The 17,182-nt window shown below is 40.9% G+C and overlaps 1 protein-coding gene and 1 long non-coding RNA gene across 2 annotated transcripts in view; both read right to left on the bottom strand.

Moving 5' to 3' along the window:
• Positions 1-17,182, bottom strand: part of LOC138947830 (ataxin-7-like protein 3) — a 51,023-nt gene that overhangs the window by 32,533 nt on the left and 1,308 nt on the right. The window contains exon 2 of the mRNA XM_070319388.1: positions 16,037-16,152. Within this exon, the coding sequence (XP_070175489.1) occupies positions 16,037-16,152 (116 nt within the window). The remainder of the gene's footprint in view (positions 1-16,036; positions 16,153-17,182) is intronic.
• On the bottom strand, positions 1,457-12,042 carry LOC138947833 (uncharacterized). Its single transcript, XR_011449836.1, has 3 exons — positions 10,996-12,042; positions 10,450-10,630; positions 1,457-8,993 (listed from the first exon to the last, which is right to left on the bottom strand). It is a non-coding gene; the product is annotated as an uncharacterized lncRNA (long non-coding RNA).

The raw sequence follows: 17,182 nt of genomic DNA, 5'->3' as shown, positions 1-17,182 counted from the left end.
TAAATGGCGGGGTCCTGATTTGGCCTATATGGTCCGCTGGACCCAAAAAGCAACATCTATCATATCACTTATTAAATGGCAAAGCGTTCAATCAAAACAGGTTAGTTCACGGATGACAAGATAGATTCCAAACTATTCATCGGAATGATTTAAACTTTTGCAGAAATGTTTTAATTTTAGACATTCTGATAGATATTTTGTTTGAGAGGATAATCTCTAACAGACTATAAGAAAACAAATTGAAAAGATACACATTTTCCAGTATTCATAAATGTTGTACCCACAAAGTCAACATTTGTAGATTACTTTTTTTTTATTTTTTTAGCTTATCCTCTCAAGTCGCGGCTAGCTGCAACCTACCCGCGAGCTTGCCACGACCTGGTCGCGACTAGCTGCGATGTCCTAGACCCCTCCTACAAGTATGTTGCGACTTAGTCGCGGATAGCCGCGATGTCCTAGTGCACTTGCCACAAGCTTCCCGCGAGCTTCCTGCTATGTGCCTATGATTAGTCAATTCTTAACCAGGTTTGAAATTAAAAATTCATTCACTGAAGTGGTGGTACATATGCAGCTAGCAGGTATGTCAGTTGAGAACTGCATGACTTTGCTAATTCCATACACTATTTTAATGCTTCAACTACTTTGACATTTGTCAGGGGTTTATTTTGTCTTTTTCATACTTGATCGATTAAACTAACATCTTTCATGCGCACTACATTTCTTGTTGATAGAATTTTTTTTTCAGTACCTGATCATGATTATTATTATTTTAGGATGGAGCAGCTAGTTAGATTCTAATTTAACATCCCTGTATTCAACAGTTCAGACCTGTAAACTTTTTGACTCACATGCGAAGCAAAAGTGAGTCTATGTACTCACCCGAGTCGTCCGTCCGTCCGTCCGTCCGGACGTCCGTCCGTCCGGAAAACTTTAACGTTGGATATTTCTTGGACACTATTCAGTCTATCAGTACCAAATTTGGCAAGATGGTGTATGATGACAAGGCCCCAAAAAACATACATAGCATCTTGACCTTGCTTCAAGGTCAAGGTCGCAGGGGCCATAAATGTTGTCTAAAAAACAGCTATTTTTCATATTTTTCCCATTTTCTTTGAAGTTTTTGAGATTCAATACCTCACCTATATATGATATATAGGGCAAAGTAAGCCCCATCTTTTGATACCAGTTTGGTTTACCTTGCTTCAAGGTCAAGGTCACAGGAGCTCTTCAAAGTTGGATTGTATACATATTTTGAAGTGACCTTGACCCTGAACTATGGAAGATAACTGTTTCAAACTTAAAAATTATGTGGGGCACATGTTATGCTTTCATCATGAGACACATTTAGTCACATATGATCAAGGTCAAGGTCACTTTGACCCTTATGAAATGTGACCAAAATAAGGTAGTGAACCACTAAAAGTGACCATATCTCATGGTAGAAAGAGCCAATAAGCACCATTGTACTTCCTATGTCTTGAATTAACAGCTTTGTGTTGCATGACCTTGACCTTGGGTCAAGGTCACATGTATTTTGGTAGGAAAAATGTGTAAAGCATGTGAGTCGTATGGGCTTTGCCCTTCTTGTTTGTTATTAAATTACTACAGACCAGAACTTAACCTTAGACTTTACAGCGAAAAATCATCATTAATGCTCCAGAAATTTGCAAATATTTTTCAAAATGCAGAGACCTGCATGCACATACCTTCATCCGGGGCTAGCTATTTCAATATGGCTGACTGAGGGAAAGCACTCTGCTCACTATATTTGGACAATGTCATGGCCCTAAGGTCGCGGCTAGCTGTAATGTTGTTGGGAAGCTTGCGCCAAGGTCGCAACTAACAGCCATGTAATCGCGCCAAAGTCGCAGCTACCTGCGATGTTGTTGCGAGACTAACTTTGAGCAGCTAACTTTGATGTTGTTGCGAGGCTCGCAGCGACCCGCGATGTTGTCGTGAGGCTTGCACCAAGGGTGCAGCTACCCGCGATGTTGTCGCGAGACTCACGCCAAGGTTGCAGCTATCTGCAATGTTGTCGCGAGGCTTGCGCCAAGGTTGTGGGTAGCTGCGACCTTGTTGTGAGGCTCGTGCCAACATCGTGGGTAGTCGTGACCATCTGCGACTAGTTGCCGTGATGTGTTTAGATCGCTGCGACCTCGCAGCGACATTGCAGCAACTTTTCATTGCTGTAAGGGATATATATCTCTGAAACTATTTAACATTATTGAGTCACTTGAGAAAAAGTGACTCTATGTAATCGGTCAGTGTTAGTCTGTCCGGCCGGCCGTCCGGGCAGCCGTCCGGCCGGCCGTCCGTAGACACCACCTTAACGTTGGACTTTTCTCGGAAACTATCAAAGCGATCGGGCTCATATTTTGTTTAGTCGTGACCTCCAATGACCTCTACACTTTAACGATGGTTTCGTTGACCTTTGACCTTTTTCAAGGTCACAGGTCAGCGTCAAAGGAAAAATTAGACATTTTATATCTTTGACAAAGTTCATCGGATGTGATTGAAACTTTGTAGGATTATTCTTTACATCAAAGTATTTACATCTGTAGCCTTTTACGAACGTTATCAGAAAAACAAGGGAGATAACTAGCCTTTTCTGTTCGGCAACACACAACTTAACGTTGGGCTTTTCTCGGAAACTATAAAAGTGACCGGGCTCAAATTTTATGTGAACGTGACTCATTGTGTTGTGAATAGCAATTTCTTCTTGTCCATCTGATGCCTCATATAATATTCAGAACTGCGAAAGTGACTCGATCGAGCGTTTGCTCTTCTTGTTAATTAATTGAGACTTCATGTAATCTCCGATCACCATACAATTGCACAACTTTTGAAAAATATCTTTTAACACAAACGAAGTAATTTGAACTACTCAGTCGGGATGATGTGTGTTGCGGACGACCCATATGGAATTCCGTAAGGAATTTTACCCTGTGTATTCTAACTGGGATGGTGTAGGTCATGTACGACCCATACTAATTACTAATACTATGCAAAGAGACGGCAAAACTCCTGATTGGATGGCGTGGGTAGGGTACGACCCATACTTTTTACTTTTAATCCTCTGTGACGGGATTGCCGTCAACACGATAAAGTTTGCAGCAGCAAAGGCAATCCAGAATAGAATCTGGATTGTCATTGCAAATGCCAGCTTTTCCCCGTATACATGTCTTGATGCATGAGAATGATGTAGTTAGGATTTCTGTAAGGAATGAGTTGTAGTTTCGATATGGGCGATAGCCGCCATGTTGTTTTACTCAGCAAGTTAGACGCTGGGAATAAGACGAAAAGTTAACAAACCTGTTATTGTAGCGTTAGTTGAATAGTTGAACGTTTTAAGCAGTAGGAGAAGTTATAATAAATATGTTCCCGGGTCATTAGAGCCCGTTTTAATGCTCGGTAGGAGACACGATCTGCTTAGCGACCGACGTAATTTGTGTTCCAGACCGTTGTTCGATCTAATGGGCGATTGAAGCTCTTTTGAATAGAATACAAGAAGGGCAAAGCCCATACGACTCACATGCTTTACACATTTTTCCTACCAAAATACATGTGACCTTGACCAAGGTCAAGGTCATCCAAGGTCATGCAACACAAAGCTGTTAATTCAAGACATAGGAAGTACAATGGTGCTTATTGGCTCTTTCTACCATGAGATATGGTCACTTTTAGTGGTTCACTACCTTATTTTGGTCACATTTCATAAGGGTCAAAGTGACCTTGACCTTGATCATATGTGACTAAATGTGTCTCATGATGAAAGCATAACATGTGCCCCACATAATTTTTAAGTTTGAAACAGTTATCTTCCATAGTTCAGGGTCAAGGTCACTTCAAAATATGTATACAATCCAACTTTGAAGAGCTCCTGTGACCTTGACCTTGAAGCAAGGTAAACCAAACTGGTATCAAAAGATGGGGCTTACTTTGCCCTATATATCATATATAGGTGAGGTATTGAATCTCAAAAACTTCAGAGAAAATGGGAAAAATGTGAAAAATAGCTGTTTTTTAGGCAACATTTATGGCCCCTTCGACCTTGACCTTGAAGCAAGGTCAAGATGCTATGTATGTTTTTTGGGGCCTTGTCATCATACACCATCTTGCCAAATTTGGTACTGATAGACTGAATAGTGTCCAAGAAATATCCAACGTTAAAGTTTTCCGGACGGACGGACGTCCGGACGGACGGACGGACGGACGACTCGGGTGAGTACATAGACTCACTTTTGCTTCGCATGTGAGTAAAAAATTGTAGAGCAAGCAAGTGTGTTGAAATGTTAATGAAACGATGTCTGCGGACATCGTAATTGTAGTGAAAGTAGGGATAATGAGGGATTATATTTTACTGCGGATGAGTCCGCGAGAGAGTCGGCCATTGTTGCTAATTTAGCCAATGCGAAACATCAGGACATTATTTTAGAGTTGCTAGGAAAGAAGAGGTATAAAAGACCGGAGCGAAGAAAGGACGTAAGGTTTTGCAGGATAAATTTGACAGAGTAGGGTAAATTGCTAGCAGTAAAGAATCTTGAGATTCTCTTTCATCCAAATAGGCAGAGTAGGAGTACGATTAGCTACAAAGGACGATCATCACCACTCGGGCCAGTCGAATTGTCTGGTTCCGAGCGATCCAAAAGATAGGCTAGGAGAAAAATCGTCGTAGACAGATAGAAACTAAACCAAATCGGACCGGGTAGGTCCGACAAACTTAGATAGATAGGCGACAGTAAAACTACTGGACGTACGCGTGCGTTTGTTAAACCCATTGCAGTCGGGTTAGACAGCGTACAGTACGTTCATAAATAGGAGTAGAACTTTGAGCATAGGGACTAAAATATCGTTGACGAGATAAGGGCCGAGGCCTGGGTCTCTCGATGATCAAACTTTAGCAATAAGGAGTCTCAGACTATCCATTTAATAATTCAGTAGCCTGGTGAGGAAAGAACTGTTCTTCCGTTTGCAGCCAGGAAAAATAAGTAGCATCCTTGTCGAAATTCTAGACGTCCAACTTTAGCTAGTTAGGGAACAAACATATCCTGTATGGGATCAAAGATTAGTTAGTTAGGCACCAGACTGCAGAACCTCATCTTAGATAGATTCGGGGGTTGGGAGAATAGGTATTTTAGATAACATCTTACTTGAGCGAAAGCGTGTGCCTGTAAGGTGAATTTTGTATCATGTAATTTGTACTTGACTTACCATTTTATGCTGGTCGTTTGACCGTTTTGATAAATAAACCTGCTCGAAATATTACAACCCATGTGTGGACTCCCTTAATGTTTGATCGATGTTCAAGTTGATTGAGTTCCTGTTCAGTTCATAGAATTAATTGTTGACCAGTCAAGCCGGAATCTTAGGAAAAGCAAAGAGATAGCAATAGACTAGGGTTAGATTTGCATTGCACTAGGAGATAGGAAAAAAAACACAACGCGAGGTAACATCATAAAAGAAAAATAACATCAACTGCATGCACTAGTCTGCAACGCTGGGCAGAGAGAAACATATAGGCAAATTTATCTCTCTCTGTTCCTCTTTACAACTTTTACTAGTTCTCGCCGGCAATTAGCTTAGAAACAACAACATAGAGTAAGCTGTAGAATTAGGAGAACTGCCACACCTCCTTTGGAAAGTATGGATTGTACACGACCCACATCATCAGGACTGTGTAGTCCAAAGCGTGATTCTTTTAAGAACTAGGCAGATGCGTTTGAGGGCAGAATGTTTTGATGAGGCAGTCTATTGTAAAACAAATTATATGACTGAAAAGGGCATGTATTGATTGCCCTTATTCAAAAAGCTGTTTGAGTTCACATGAGGTAGTGTGTATACAGTGATTCCTACAACACAGGCACCCCCAAAAATCAAATTTGAAAAATCAAGGTTCCTGCGTTAAAATCGACAAAAAATCAGAGCAATCAAATGTGTATCTGAAACAGTCAATTTTGTTACTATGCCATGCTGAGCGGTGTATGTGTTAATTCTCTCAGTAGGTATATGTGGTAATCCTCTCAGTAGGCATAAAAGGCAGTTTTTGAAGCCGTTTTAGCGGGTAATGAAACAAAACAATACATTTGAATTTCTGCAACTTTTAACGCATTGCGTTCAAATATTTGGTGATTCGTGCTAACACATGTCATGAATTAGAAAAGACAACATTAAACAGGTTTGCGATTGTGAGGTGTTAACCGGTATTTTTACCGACAATTATCAAATAAATTAATTAAGCAACAAATCAGATGTACCGAATTACCGTAAAGTATCTTGTAAGCGCCCAGTATCGAGTAAGCGCCCACCCCCCACTTTTAGTCCAAAACCGTGCATAGGGTATAGTACCTTGTAAGCGCCCACCCCCCACTTTACACCATTGAAATCAGGGGAAATATAAATTCCGCACTTGATCTGCTAGTTTTGTGAATGATTTCCCTTTCTTGTAAACCCTATCACGTGTGTCTGCACGCCTTGGATCTAAACGCCTGCAAGTCAATGATTACAAGATGCCGCGGATCAAATCGTACACCGTTGCATTTAAGCTGTCAGCTCTTGACTATTTTGATAATAACGCCAATGCAAATGTGTCGCAAACAGCAAGTGAGTTTGGGGTAGATAGAAAAAGGATACGAGAATGGCGAGAGAATCGCAATACCCTTTTACGTCACCAGGCGGGAAAGGAAAAGAAGAAGCGAAAGTTACATGGCGGTCGAGACGTCAGATCAGAAGAGGTAGATGAAGGTGTGTTAGAATATCTTGATCAAGAGCGGGCGGAAGGGCGTGTCGTCCGCAACAAAGATTTGCAAAGAGGAGCCTTAGAACTGGCTGGTGGACTGGACATAGACGAATTTGTTGCATCACCTATGTGGCTGAAGCGTTGTAAACAAAGGCATGCTGTCTCCACTCGGCGAGGTACCAATACCAACCAGACGTACCCCTTGTTCAAGGTAAACAGAGACACAGTGCGGCCGACAGCGGCACCTCTGCAGACAAGAAAAGGATGCGACGACATTCGTCTCCCCAAGCTCTTCTAATGACAATACGAACAAGAAAAACAATGGAAGATGAAGAAAGAAAGAAGATATGATTACGAAGTGATCAAAGATCACATTTCTTACTGAAAACTGCTCATGCATAGGGTGTAGTACCTAGTAAGCGCCCACCCCCTACTTTGGGTCGGAATTGGTGCACAGGGGGGGGTGGGCGCTTACAAGGTACTTTACGGTACAAACAAAATGTCAAGTCATTTGAGACGTTAGTACTGCTGTTATGCGACATGTTAAAAAGAATTTAAAAAAATAACGATGTACCTTTTCCAAAGAAAACAGAATTTGTTTTAAATATGCAGGCTTTAAACAAACATTAAAGCTTCAAATTACACTGAAATGTAATTCATAATCAACGACGGCTGCTCAGATCACTTGTTCAAACGCGTACAAACATTCTTGGGAAATGCTCTCTCAAAAGCCCTGCTCAGCAGCTAGCAGTTAAATGTTCAGCAGTGAGCTTGATGTGGGCTATTTGTGCTCAGCGCTGTGAAAATAGTCCACTTCTTAAAGATTACTTTCGCTGTGAAATCCTCATACCATCCATGTCTGATAAAATATGTACATGAAATTTGAGTATTTGGCTTATCTGTTATTTGAAGTTGAAGATAGCATCAAATTAAATTTGTTTGATGAGTCAGCTTAGACCAACCGACTATTTTAAGGACTCTTTCTGGCATGTCAAATAAAAGCAAACCTAATCTCTTGAATGACTTGATGTACTTAACGACATGTCTTAGCATAAATTACCGGACGTTTGAAGGCAATGCATTGAGAAATTTATTAAATGTGCTGGATTTCTTCTGATTACCCACTAAAATGGCCCCAGAAACCGCATTTTACGGCTTCTCAGAAGAATTACATACCATTCATCATGCCATTACGCCATTGTAGACCAGATATGTAAACTAAACTGACTGTTTGGATGCATATTTAATTGTTCTTTCTAATAACTTGCACAACAGGTTTCCTTTCAGCAGTTTTGATTGTATGTCGATTTTAACGCGTTAAACTTGATTTTGCGAATTTGATTTTTGGGGATGCTAGTCTTGTAGGTTCTACTTTATAAACAGTACCTCGTGTAAACTAAATCTGTTTTCTAAATAACATAGGACAATGAATGGCCTTTTCAGTCTTATAATTGGTTTAACAATAAATGGCCTCATCAAAATGATCTGACCTCAAACGCGTTTGCTTAGTTTGTTGTTGTTGACAGGTAGTATAGAAATAGAATATGAACGTTGGACATCTTTTAACTGCTAATTAATATTGACAAAACCACTGTATACTTCTGTGTCTGCAGACTGTTCCTAGCATAATTAATGTAAATGCTTAAAAAATTCCTTTAACCATTTTAAATATAAAATTTGTTGTTTTGTGCAAGGGAGGTTACACAGTGGCCACTACATACAGTGTTGGTAGTTGGCCCCTGAGCAAGCGTCAGCATCAGTGTTTGTAGTTGGCCCCTGAGCAAGCGTCAACATCAGTGTTGGTAGTTGACCCCTGAGCAAGCGTCAGTATCAGTGTTGGTAGTTGGCCCCTCAGAGAGTATCAGGGTCAGTGTTGGTAGTTGGCCCCTCTGCGAGTGTCAGCATCAGCGTTGGTAGTTGGCCCCTCAGCGAGTGTCAGCATCAGCGTTGGTAGTTGGCCCCTCAGCGAGTGTCAGCATCAGCGTTGGTAGTTGGCCCCTCAGGGAGTGTCAGCCTCAGTGTTGGTAGTCGACCCCTCAGCGAGTGTCAGCCTCAGTGTTGGTAGTTGACCCCTCAGCGAGTATCACCATCAGTGTTGGTAGTCGACCCCTCAGCAAGTATCACCATCAGTGTTGGTAGTTGGCCCCTCAGCGAGTGTCAGCCTCAGTGTTGGTAGTCGACCCCTCAGCGAGTATCACCATCAGTGTTGGTAGTTGGCCCCTCAACGAGTGTCAGCATCAGTGTGTGGGTAGAGGTCCTTAAACAAGGAACAGCAACATAAGAGCAGAAGGTTTCTTGTATTAAATGTTAGCAACAGAGCAGTTTCACCACATAATGATCTTACAAGAAAAAGAGAAGACAGTGAGTAATTCTAATACTTGCTCTTATTCATACTACACTTAGCAAACCATTTTATCTGTACAAATTGTGTACTTTAAAAAAAAAATCACTCCCGAATCATTTTGTACAAACTTTCCAAGCCATTAAAGGCACTTCACTTGGAAATGTGGCACACTCTTCCGCTGCTCAAAAAAGGATGCCCCAAAAATTGACCCGAAAAAACACAAGGTACCATTTAAAAATGAACTCAAGTTCAGGATAGACACAATAATAATAATAATGAAAATAGAACATTTATATAGCGCTTCTTCACAGCTCGAAGCGCTTTGGCAACGTTTACATACGTGGAGAAGAACATCAATTATCTGTCCAGAACAGGGTGTCTTCTTTGGTTAACTTTTGTACTTTGTGTTCTGCCATTACTGCCGATGCACGTGTCAATCGCTTCAACAGTAAAAAACACGAGGTCTTGCGTTAATTTAGAGGGGTTAAACAATTAAAAGAAAGCTCTGTATATCAGCAATGACTCAGTCCTTTAAAATGAATCAGACAAGGCTAACAATTCAGGAAATGGAACAAACCAACTGAATTACAAATTAGGCCCCCCCCAAAAAATTGTCTGTTTCTGGTAACATGGCTAAAAAAAAATAGGGTGGGTAGGTAGGGATTTTTTTTAAAATTTTTTAATTTTTTTTTTTTTACCCCAAATGTAGACCAATAAAACTAACTTTAAAAATCGCACAAAGAGACTGGATTCACTATACACTGAGACAAGACACTCAACACATTTACAAATCGTCAGCGGACTTTCGTTTTCACACGTTTTTGTTGTTCATTTTCTCACCCTGTCCTTTACCACCAAAAAATAAAAAATAAAATTTTGAGTTTGGAAAAAAAAAGTTTAGGGTCGGCGCCGAAATTTAGGGTCGGTCGGGTGACCAGAAACAGACAATTTTTTTTTTTTGGCCTTAGCACAATTTCTTGAAATCCCCTAGAGCATGTTCTGTTCTCCTTACAATCTATGTCCCCCCCCCCCCCCCCCACGTTAACAGCGTAAATACATGTTTTTAGTACTAGTAAATTACTAGTTATTGTCACTTAAGAATCAGTTTTGTTGATATCAAGGAGTAGTAAAATTTAAAGTCAAAGATAAAAGTTTAAAAAAGAAGTCAAACACTGAAACAGCATTCTTCTTACTCACTGTCCAGTTTTTGTGTGTGTGTGTGAGAACAATACGTTTTGACACATCTCTTTCAATGTGTATGCATACTACTACTATGTGATCCCAGAACGCCTCTTCTTTTGTTTTCCAAATGTTCTACAGAATTGTCAATGACTGAATGAGTATCATATTACAAGCATAACATATTTACCTGAAATGATGTCCAGTCTTTTCTTGCACACCATGTTCACTAAGACTTATGCTTTCATTGGCATTCCTCATTGTCTCTGCCCTTGCTTTGGTAACTGTATGTTAGTGTCCACGGGTAGAAGATGACACTGGAGGAGAGCATGGTGGTGCCAGACGATGCAGACGGTGATGAAGTTTATTCTCTGGTGATACAAGAAAGAAAATTATGAGTGTTTGCTGAATGCTGTTTGCTTGTATGCATTTACAATTACCAGGTGAATACGCTGCACAGATCTGCAGTGCAGATGATACCAAGACAACACTGTCAGCACAGCTACCAAGTCAAACTTACAACGAGCACAGTCAGTATATATATGGTGCTGATTAACAATAACAACCCATTTAAGTTTCAAACATGCCTTTTCTGCTCTAATGTTTTCTCTCTCATGCAAGCTGTTTTATAACCTTGACATTTTCTGCAACAACATTCCCAAACACAATCTGAAAAGTAGCATGCCTTGAAAGGAACATTTGATCAATTATGCTTTAGATCTATTCCAAACCTTACCTTTTTTCATCATGACAGGAAACAATGCTGACGTGTCTTGCTGACGTGTCTAGTTCACGTGTTGAGTTAACCTGCTTGGAGCACTGCTGTAGATATAGGGTGTGACTGAGTATTCAGGGTGTCAAGATGTAGCCAATGTCACCGTATATGAACAAGCCCAGAGGTGCTTGGATTGCAGGACACACCCAACTCTCATTTAAAATCATGGTACCCTTTTCACACCCTGGCCATAGAACAACACGACACACGGTCCAAAGATGTTCGTCACCAACTACTTCAATGCCTGTAGAAGCCGTCACGGCGTGGCATCCTTCCTTGTTGATATTATACTCGTGCTGTTTTGTTTCGTTGACTGACTGATAGACTGTTGTTCGAAAATGTGTGTAAACAGCACCACAAACACGCCGAAAAAGTACAAGCTATCTGGAATTGCTCACGAGTACGTGTGGTTAGCCGCTTCCTGTCGGGTTCACACTCGTCGTGCAAGGCAGAATATACATTCGGTGAATGCAGCGAAGACTCGTTTCCTTGCTGATGTAGAATATGTCGCCGTGCATGGACTGACAGACATCAATCACGCAGAAAACGGTGCAATCATAGTCTTCGCGGGTGCTTGTAAGTGCTAAACTGCATACCGTCCACACTCTTGTCAACATATTTCAAACAGGAGTCCATGCTTTGACAAATGAAAGCGTGCGGCACTCTCCTTATCGTCTTGGGCATTCCGCGGATCCGTGCGGTGACGAAAATGTGTTGATGGCGCATGTTATATCGCAAAATGATGCACGAGTCGAGTCGACTCACAGTCTCATTTACGGCCGCCATTTTTAGGATTAAAATTATCTCCCTTGCAAGTTGGGGGCGCTTCTGTCTGCTCTTACCTAACTTAGGGCTGGGGGGGGGGCTGTCCTAAGATAAGAGCGACATAGGAGCGCTCTTTGGCCAAAGAGCGGTCCGTGAAACGCACCTATCTTAACTTTGCTCTTAACCCCATCTTGACCCCTTAAGAGCTCCTAAGTTAGGATAAGAGCGGTATATGAAACCGGCCCCTGGTCATACGACAGCAGCCAAGAGTGCTCATTGACAACATGGTGCAGCTGTGGAAGTAATACAACAATGGCTCTGGGTTATTGAGATCTCTCAAACAGTGAAATTTAGAATCCAGACACTAGTTTCATGTTTTTCCCCCTTGAACTGTTCAGAGAGAATGTGTGGCTGTGGTCTTGAGATTTACATCAAATAAAATTGAACAATGCTCTTGTCAATTGAGTATATTTGTGTGCATTTGTTGTTTCATTTATTAATAATAATAATTGTCTTGTCCTCTAACTGTAACCATTTGTTTCTCCGCAAAAACGCAATAATAAAGAGACAGTTATTTTCAAACCAATGGCAGCTTATGCAATCCCGGCCGATTTGCTTATACAAATAAATATTATATACACATGATCTTGATAGAAAACTAAACAAATTAAAAATATGACCACTCACCTGCACTCATTCTATGGCATGTATTTCTTTGAAACTAATTACATAGTCTAAATAACAAATGAAAACACAGGCACACACACACACACACTCTGACACACACACACAATAAAACATCATTCACTCTTCCATTTCATTTGGTTCAGAGACAGCAATGTGCAAATTATAGATTTATTGACTTACACCGACTCCTCTACAGATGAAATTAAGAAACATCTGACTCCTGCATCACTGGTTGTCGTCCGCCAGTTGCCTTGATAGATGTAAAAGATTGCTGTTCTTGTGTCTTCGCATAGTAACTGGTAAATGAAAAAAAAGTATGTGTGAGTTTTTCAAAATATGCATCTGTGCACATACACATTACATAACATACCATACGCTATGTAAAGATGTAATTTTCTCCACATGATTTACACAAAGAAACCATGAAGAGCGTATGACTACATTTTAGGCCCCCTGCTATTTTATTTAATAATAGTTGGGAGGTACAGAACTCCTTCAGTCAAAGCATGGAGCGCCTCCTGCCAACTTCTCAAAAGATTGTAACACCTTCCTGGCTGAATAATTTGACAAATGTATACAAGTATTGAAGTAGGGAGTAATATATATTCCTTTTTATATATCACTGGAAGAATATTGAAAAATAAGTACAGGAATGTGATCTATGAAATCTGAGAAAATCAGTTCATGAACAGGAGGGAGTCTTTAAATGGGAATAAATTAACGAGGTTATGAAAACAAATTCTGAGTAAACAATGTCTTAAAATGGAAGGTCAAAGGAGTCTGAAAGTGGGGGGTCTTATAAAAGTGGGATCCACTGTATAAACACAAATGAATGATAAATATACAAAGGAACAATCACACCAACACACACCCATCCCCCTAAAAATAAAGCTTATTGTTGCGTACATTCTCCTGTTACTTCTCGAAGTTCTCCTCTTGTTATTTTTTGTTCTAATTTTCTAAAAGAGAACATGATGAATGTATTGAAAATCTGTCTGCATCCTCATGACTGTTCCCGTTTCACTTATGCCTCTTGGCTGCACACTGTCACAGAATCAGCTGTTCCGAGCACAAATCCTGCTCGGCAATGTTTACAAATGATGTCCACGTCATAGTTTATAAATAGCAACAGAAACAATGGTGGCGCTAGACAGTCTCAGACACCCGTGTACACAAAGCACAGCCATGTGTAAGTGATGTTAGACTCGCCTGGCGATAGGTTCTTGGCGTTACCCACACCCCCCCCCCCCCTCCCTCCTAACAGTATAGCGCGGACTCTAGCAAAGCTGGCCTTACTCTCTGTATAGTGCGTTCACTGAGAATTCATCACTTTGTGTTCCGAAAACATAACAACTAGAATCAGCCGCCACAGCCACAAAAAAATACGTATGCATGCGCTCGCTTGATCAAGCATTCATTAGATCCACATCGATACAGTACTTTGGTGCTTCGACAAGCGAGATGGAGGATGATGAGTTTGATTTGAAACTTTCGTTTGAGTTGTTTCTTGACAACAAATCGTACGTGGAATCTGAACGATTTACTGAGGAAGATCTTCGCAATGAACTGTGTATCGCGGTGAAGAAAATGACAGTTCTGAGTTCAAGTGACGGAATTTACGAAAGTGCACATGGATACAAACAGTGGCTGGTCCATTTTCGTGAAATGGCAGGACCAGCAAGCATTACTGATTAAAAATGTAATGAGGCTTCGGCCAGGAAAAAGTATAGATCTACACAACAAGAACTTGGATTGTCGTACTTACAAATCTAGCAGGATTTCTGCGAGCGCTTCATCGGCGCCGGCGGATTCTGCCCCAACGGTTACACTTACACTTTTACAGCCTCCTGTATCCATCGTTCGCTTGTTGCGTTCTGCTGTAGTGTGTCGTCTGCGTCGCTTCCGTTCAGGTTCTGTCATTGGTTTCCTTTTCATTCTGGACTCAATTTCGTTGAGAAATGAACTAGCTCTTTGCGATACGTCCGGTTCGTCCGCCATTTTTTGCCAGTTGTCATGACAGCAGCCGTCTCGGCGAGCACAGGCGACGAAAACCAGTCTTGACGGCCAATTTTAATCTTCAAATGGTGGAGAGCTCGGTCGCGACCAAATGCCAATTTACTCATTTTGATTTAATTATTTAGCATACTTCTGGTGCTTTATTGAGCAAACCGAGCCAGGTGTGTCTTAATTAAGGTACACTAGATTCCCCAAACTCTTCAAATCGGCTCAATTCGGCAGAAAACTCTCCAAGATGGCGGCGTGGACACCCTATCTTTAAGCTTATTTTAATCGTTTGTGGAGTATTTAATTTAATTCTCTATTTTTGTATGAACTCAGTCTAATGTTTAGTGTTCTTAGTATGCCTTGTTAGGCTAAGTTCTATTTCATCAGAGTATGTTTGCGTGTGCTTATACCTAGTGATATTGTAAAGCGCATAGTGCTTTTAGTTATGCGCTATAGAAATCTCCTTAATAATTTATAAATAAATAAAAAACGCTCGCGCTGGACCCGAGTGCTCTTCAGACATTCACACACATACACACACATACGTGTATATGGTCACAAACGAAGACTTGCTAATACACACATTCACACAACGGATAGTGCGTTTGTAGTGCACTTGCACTACAACGGCACTGGGCGCAGTGCCTTTGTAGTGCACTTGCACTACAACGGCACTGAGTGCAGTACTCGCTCCGGCATCGACGAATTTTACACTAAAAAAGGCACAAAATTTGACCTATTTCGTCGCCTATAGAGGACGGAAAGAATGTCATTTTGAACATTGTTATGACATTCTTTCCGTCAAAAAAGTCAACTTAACGGGAAAAAAGTCAACTTAACGGTGTCAAAACATGTATGGGTATGTGTGTGTGTGTGTGCAGTGACCTTTTAAAAATAGTAACGGAACGGGAATATCTCTTCTGAAGACGTTAGATGAATAAAACGAAATGAGGACTCGGTTTTGGGTCCCCATTTCGGTTTAGGTCCTCAATTTGACGGTATGAAGCAATTGCAAGTCCTCATTTGGGACCACACACACACACACACTCTCTCTCTCCCTTACTCCCTCCCTCTCTCTCTTTCTTTCTTACACACACACACACACACACACACGAGTACAGACTCATGCACGCACACACACATACACACACACACACAAATACACACACACACACACACAAACAGTAACACTAACACATGTGCACAAAATGAACACACACACACACACACCGCGCGAGAGAAAAAGACTACAGGGAGGCATTGACGTCATTGTGTCATTGTGAAGCCTGTTGTGCACAGTCTGAATTGAAATCTTGTCTGAAAGAATTACTTTGATATATATCAGAACTACGAATCAGAAAAGCACTTGGTTTAAACAATTTATTCAGAAAATTACAGATAACAATGCGGTATACAATCAATAAAATTCAATTTAACAAATGGAGCACAACAAGCAAAGCTTATTGTTATACATTTGCGCTTAAAAGCAATATAATATCCGATAAGGTGGACGATACAGGGATCAGAAAAGCACTTGGTGACTTACTCTGGGTCTGGGTCAGCCACAAAGAAAGCGCCGGTCTTGCATGATCGGTGAACCTCAAAACACAGCCCCAGCGTCACCTCGTCAATCAGTTCCTGCATCAGACTGTCCATAGCAACCTGCAATGTAACGTTCACCTTGAAATGCTTCAGTTAGAAATGCAGGATTCAATCACGGTCGCACTGAGAACTCAAATGATCGCTCTTCCTTCAGTATGCGACGTCACTTCCATCAGGAGTATGCCGATTCAGGCCTATTCAATAGCAATCAAATTTACCACAACAAATGCTATCAAACATAGAGAGTGTGTGTGTGTGTGTGTTTGTGGGTGTATGTCACAGTGTGCGTGTGCAGTATGGATGTTGGCGGACATGCCTGTCTGGAGTACTTTGGGTGTTCTTACTTATTATGTTTTATTGTTTTTATTTTTATGGTTCTCATATGTTGTTTGGTTGTTTTAAGAGCAGATGAACCACACTTTTCCATCTATTGTTTAATTGTATGGACAATAAATGATCTTATGTCTTATGTCAAACAAAGATGAGTTTATTATATCACACAGCCTTATCTTGATGATTACCTGACTATCATTTAATTTAATCAAACCCCATTTTCATCACCCAAAAAAAGCAACTTTTAAATGTTCTTGAGATAGTTCCCCATTAATTCATTCTGGCAAGCAGCAGTCTCTCTCGAAGAGATGAAATTAAACCGCCATCACATTACAGACTTACAGACCGAATCTTTGTTTGACGATCACGACATAATGCATTATAATGAATCACATAATATTACATTTAAGAACTCCAGTGACATAAAGCATAATTCAGGTAACAGACAAGTAACATACGGCAGTTTATGAATAGCAACTTCTTCTTCTTCTGCGTTCGTGGGCTGAAACTCCCACGTACACTCGTGTTTTTTGCACGAGTGGAATTTTATGTGAATGACCGTTTTTTTACCCCGCCATTTAGGCAGCCATACGCTGTTTTCGGAGGAAGCATGCTGGGTATTTTCGTGTTTCTATAACCCACCGAACTCTGACATGGATTACAGGATCTTTTTCGTGCGCACTTGGTCTTGTGCTTGTGTGTACACACGGGGGTGTTCGGACACCGAGGAGAGTCTGCACACAAAGTTGACTCTGAG

This window comes from Littorina saxatilis, linkage group LG14, assembly GCF_037325665.1.
Source record: "Littorina saxatilis isolate snail1 linkage group LG14, US_GU_Lsax_2.0, whole genome shotgun sequence".
Lineage (NCBI taxonomy): Eukaryota > Metazoa > Mollusca > Gastropoda > Littorinimorpha > Littorinidae > Littorina > Littorina saxatilis.
Note: the sequence above shows the minus strand (reverse complement) of the source record. Positions and strands in the feature narration are given on the sequence as shown.